Raw genomic sequence first — 5,821 nt, forward strand, 5'->3', positions numbered from 1 at the left:
TTGATTGATTGATTGATTGATTGATTGATTATTCTTTGATACCATTCTCAAAAAACCTGTTCCTTATACTTTTATTTTGGAAATGACACAGGAAGCAAGTGTTAGAAGGCGTTAGTGTTTAGCTAGCTAACTTTTAAACTATTATAAAATATAAAACAAATACCGTTATAATTGAAAAGGCAAAGACAGACGTTGACAATTCGCATCTAATTGACATTAAAAAAAATAGCCAAGTGACACATTGAACTCCTTTTTAAAGTTATTTGGTTTTTTGTCTCCAATAGACATCCCAGGGCGTCCAGGCAGTCGGACCCGTCTCAGCTCTACAACCATGCCGGCCGAGACAGTCACAGACGGACTCAGGCTCATCAATATTCTCCCGGATGGAAGATGGTTTACCTTCGGGAGAGTCCCCAGAGCTCAGGCCGGTGTCCAAAACCCTTCCATGACTGATGGACAGAGCTCACCCGGTCATGAGACGCCCCAAATCGGTCAGTTAAGTCTCATTCAAAAGGCTAACCTCACCATAATGATACTTTGTTTTAAGCTAGCTTGGTTTAATGGGACTGCACAGCAACGTGTTTTAGGAACCGAGATAACGTTCACGTTAGTAAGCTATGGCTGTCAACTAAAGTCGGTTATAGTCTAATGGTGTTGAAGATACGATTATTGCAGCAATATAACGGGAATACCCGCTGGTAGAATGTAATTTAACGTTAACGTTACTCAAAAAACGTCACTGTACTGTTGCGTTTTCTTGAATTTGAGATAGGCTTTGTCCTATGAATAATTAATAATGTATTCGTACTGTTTATTGAACGTTAGTAAGCTGTGGCTGTCAACTAAAATCGGTTAAGTTATTTGGTGTTGAAGATACGATTATTGAGGGAATATTACAGGAATACACGGTGGTCGAATGTTATTTAACGTTAATATGTTAATATACAGTTTATGGTTACAAGTATAGACTGTTAATATACGGTCTATGGTTACAAGTATAGACTGTTAATATACAGTCTATGTTACATTAGTAGACTTTTATATACTTCTATGTTACAGCATAGACTGTTAAATCATCCTATGGTTACACATAGACTGTTAATATACAGTCTATGGTTACAAGTATAGACTGTTAATATACAGTCTATGGTTACAAGCATAGACTGTTAATATACAGTCTATGGTTACAAGTATAGACTGTTAATATACGGTCTATGGTTACAGCATAGACTTTAATAACAGTCATTGTTACAATCATAACTGTTATATACATTCTATGGTTACAAGCATAGACTGTTAATATACAGTCTATGGTTACAAACATAGACTGTCAATATACGGTCTATGGTTACAAGTATAGACTGTTAATATACAGTCTATGGTTACAAGTATAGACTGTTAATATACAGTCTATGGTTACAAGCATAGACTGTTAATATACAGTCTAGGGTTACAAGCATAGACTGTCAATATACGGTCTATGGTTACAAGTATAGACTGTTAATATACAGTCTATGGTTACAAACATAGACTGTTAATATATGGTCTATGGTTACAAGCATAGACTGTTAATATACAGTCTATGGTTACAAGCATTGACTGTTAATATACAGTCTATGGTTACAAACATAGACTGTTAATATACAGTCTATGGTAACAAACTGTTAATGTACAGTCTATGGTTACAAGCATAGACAGTTAATATACAGTCTATGGTTAGAACAAGCATAGACAGTTAATATACAGTCTATGGTTAGAACAAGTATAGAGCATCCTATGGTATTACAAGGTGGAATAAGATGGACTGGTGTAGATAAAAAACCGTTCTATGGTTCACGAGGATAGGGGGGCGGCAGTGATTGAAGTTGATACAACTCCGCTATGGTGTTGGTACAGCAAAGAACACAAGACTGTTAATATACAGTCTATGGTTACAAACATAGACTGTTAATATACAGTCTATGGTTAGAACAAGTATAGACTGTTAATATACGGTCTATGGTTACAAGTAGCTGCAGGATTTATCTCGTCACACATACTGAAGACCATCGTATCAATTCCCCATAGAAACAAATAAAAACAAGAAGAAATAAAAGTACGGTACTTTCAGCCCAGAGATATGGTAAAGACGCTGAAAGGCTCACACCTAAGTATGAGTTTTGTGACAATGTAAATGGTTATTTTGACAATGGATTAATCATTTGAGTGTTTATCAAGAGAAAAAAGCCAAACATTTGATAGTTGAAGATGGCACATTGGGTTGTTGTAAACTATGAAAGTGTGATGAAACGATTAGGCAAGATAGTACCTAGCAGATTAGTCTTTAAGAGCAAATAATCATTAGCTGCAGCCTTAAATATAATCTGTATTTCTTTTATCCATTATTTTATGCTAAACAACATCTGTAACTTTTCTCCTTCAGCGACCCTCACTTTTGAGCAGAGACTTGAGGCCCAACTCTTTTATGAGGCCGGTGAGCTGCTGATAGAGAGAGAGGAGCGTCTGTTTGGGGAGATAAACGAGAAAGAGACGCTTACGCATCACGAGGAAGAAGTAAACAAGCTTGCTGCAGACCACCAGGCCCTAAAAGAACTTGTACTACAGAATCTATCTCTCAGCCTGGGGGAGGTCAATTTGGAGGCTCTGACGTCTGCGGTGAAGGCCGTGAACCAGGAGGAGGACCAGGACCAACGGTGGACTCAGAGGTCTCGGACCCCTCCAGACTGGAGGCCCGGTGAATGGAGGAAACTCCACAACTCCACACTTCGCAGCCTGGTGAAGGAGCGCTTAGAAAACCCTATGACGCCCCTTGATGACCAGGGGAACATGTCTGCTATTCAGGCGGACATCTGCAGCATGGGCCGGCAACTGAAGGAGGACCTTCTGTCTGTGGTGGACGTGGTCAAGGGTTGCTACCCCCCCGAGTGGAACATCAGCCATTTTTACGCCAGCTTGTACCACCAAGCCTTCAGCGCCAGACTCAGGACGATCGCAGACTATGGTCTGGGGGACAAGGACTGCACTGTCCTCCTGCGCTGGGTTAACGAGTTTTACCCACAGTAAGTCATGACTTCAGTTTATGTTTGAAGAAGGCCTACATTTATTTCTGGGCCCATTCTATTAATATTTTGGTGTGTTTTTGTCCTGGTAGTAGGTTTGATGAACAACTCTGATGCCAATTTCGATTCCTCCTTTAGATTCTGGTTCATTTCCGGTCTCGATTCAAATTCTTTTGAGAAGTTGATGTATTTTTAACAGATGAGATGATAAAAAGGAACATTTTATTTTTATTCAATGGTGATTTACAGTTTTACCAGTTTTTTCCATGGTTGCAACACAACAAGCGCCTGAAAGTGTAGTGGTCTTTATGGAAACCAAAACGTACTTACTTTGTGTTACATTTTGAACCGATGATCAGATTCTGAACCAGATTTTCCAAATGATTCCCAAAAAAAGGATTCTATTAGAATTATAATTTTTTTAAGGATTCAACAAAGTCCATCCTCTGTCTCAACAACTATTTTACAGATTACAAGTACATTCCAGTGGTGGAATGTAACCAAGTACGTTTACTTAAAGAGTCTTAGGGTGTATCTCTGCATACTTCCAACAGTACACTTCAATGCCCACTTTCGATGGTTATTATTGTCCTAAAATGAACACAAATATTAAAATACTTACCAGAAATGACGAGCGGGATGAACGTGACGAATGCAACACATGTGAACGGGATTTTCCAGCCCCCTTTCCTGTATGCAAATGAGGAGCGGCCGGCTCGGCTCGCCGCCTCTCAAAATCTGACCTTTGTCGATCTAAAACTGTTTGTCCCATTTCTCGCTTAAAATGTTTTCAGAAACACGTTTTGGTGAACTATTTTTGTAAAATACAAGATTGTATTGTATGAAATTCTCAAGCAGCCAGACCCACGCGACGCATACGTCCAATCAGTTGCCGGACGAGGGTTCGCTTTGTAGTCAAGATGGTGCCCGTTTAGTGTGTTTTAGTAGAATAGGGTCCTGTTGTTCCACACTGAACTTTTTGACAATTTTTAGGGGGTTTGTTTTGTATTATCAACACTATATACTTAAAACTAAGTGTTTGAAGTGTGCATGTAGGTGGTTTGAGACACAGCCTTAGTTTTAGTTTTGCAACACTTGTACTTTCCTTGAGTATTTCCATGTTAGACTTTGTTCTTCTACTTGGATTACCATGAAATATACTTAGCCCATTCATGATTTCCAGAGGATGAACTCTTTGTCCCTGCAGACAAATATAGCAACACTGTTAATCACCTTCATAGTTCATTCTGTAGAACTTCTTTTTTACTGACTTTTCCTCTACTCTTTGGTAACCAAGGGGTTCCAAGTCGACAGGGATTAGTTTTAAGAGGTCACAAGCCAAACAGTCAGGGTTAAATTAGACATGTTGTCTTGTGCTGAACGCCTGCTGGAGACAATATGATGTTGTGCAGAAATGCACACATTTTCAAAATATTATGAATTTCTCACTGTGTAGTTGTAATAGTTTATTTAATCATCTCATCATCTCTTATCTAAATCTGTCCTTTGTGATTGTGTGAAATTAGTGAAATGACTGAAGAAGCACCAGATCCACCCTCGACTGTTGATTGCGAAACAAAGCAGCTTGTCTTAAAGTTGCGTAACAGTGTAGAAAACCTTTGCAGGAGTGGCACACATCCTCTGCTCTGCACGCACACTGCATTACAAAATAACCCAGAAGGCAAAAAACTCACAAATTGAGTTTGGTTTTACAGTTTGCTTCGAGTCATTTTTACCCATTCACACCCTGATGTTCACAAACCAGTTTGTCACACATCCTTTATTAACAAAAAGTTGCTACAAGTTCTTGTTTTGAACTTTTGAAACTGAAGTAGAAGAGAAGGCATCGATGAAAATCAGATGATGTGCAATAAAACAATGTACAAGTATCTGTTATCATGACTTTCTGACATCTAAAAGTGTGCAAAATTCTCATGGTTATCTAATGAAAGTTGTGATATCTGCTTTCTGTGTCAGACTCCTTCAAAAGCCGGAGCTGGCCAGTGAAATCGATGTTGAAGCGCTGGGAAAACTGCTGCCTAACGACTTGTTGAAAAACCTGGAGGAGCAATACCTGACCAAACAGCAGGTAACTCAAGCGGCCTGCTTAATTTGAGTTATTTCAGTTACACTGTAAAACCTTTCACTTTGCCAGTAAACTACTGTTTATTTACAGTAAGCATGCTGTATTTTGAAACTACTCTGCACTGCGATAACAGTAAAAACCTGTAATCTGCAACATTCTCCCAGAATGCATTGCCACTTACAGTATGATCCTGTATAACATTAAAACAGTCAGACACTGTGAGATTTTAGCGTTAAATTTACATCAAAGGTTTACAGTGTAGATCTTACTTATGTTTGGCTGTTTCTTCATTTTCGGTTGGCTGGGTTAGGCAGCTTTACTCAACCTTTTACTTAGCCTCTATTTAGTGTTTTGGTCTAGTTTGGAAGTTGTGGATATTCATGGTCCCCAGTTGATGAATCCTAATGGGGTTTTTTTTTGTGGGGGGTCTCCGGACTTAATCTCTTGCTCTGGAGGGAACTACTAGAATTGTGGGGTCCTTGTAAATTATAGAGTGTGGCCTAGACCCACTCTATCTGTAAAGTGTTTCGAGATAACTCTTGTTAGGAATTGATACTATAAACAACATTGAATTGAAATGAATCAACAGCACCATGTCATATTTATCAAGTATAAACAAGAAATCTAAAGGGTAGATTACTGAGATTGTTCATGCTCTCCAGAGAATTGGGGGGGG

The 5,821-nt window shown here is 38.8% G+C and overlaps 1 protein-coding gene across 4 annotated transcripts in view; it reads left to right on the forward strand.

Annotated features, from left to right (window-relative positions):
• LOC116695539 (tumor necrosis factor alpha-induced protein 2) overlaps positions 1-5,821 on the forward strand; it is a 32,289-nt gene that overhangs the window by 18,772 nt on the left and 7,696 nt on the right. For all 4 annotated transcript variants that reach the window (XM_032525858.1, XM_032525857.1, XM_032525856.1 and 1 more), the window contains exons 2-4: positions 285-491; positions 2,423-3,059; positions 5,037-5,148. In XM_032525858.1, coding sequence (XP_032381749.1) covers positions 332-491; positions 2,423-3,059; positions 5,037-5,148 — 909 coding nt within the window. In that variant the 5' untranslated portion in view covers positions 285-331. The remainder of the gene's footprint in view (positions 1-284; positions 492-2,422; positions 3,060-5,036; positions 5,149-5,821) is intronic.

The sequence above is a fragment of the Etheostoma spectabile genome, chromosome 9, assembly GCF_008692095.1.
Source record: "Etheostoma spectabile isolate EspeVRDwgs_2016 chromosome 9, UIUC_Espe_1.0, whole genome shotgun sequence".
Taxonomy (NCBI): Eukaryota; Metazoa; Chordata; class Actinopteri; order Perciformes; family Percidae; genus Etheostoma; species Etheostoma spectabile.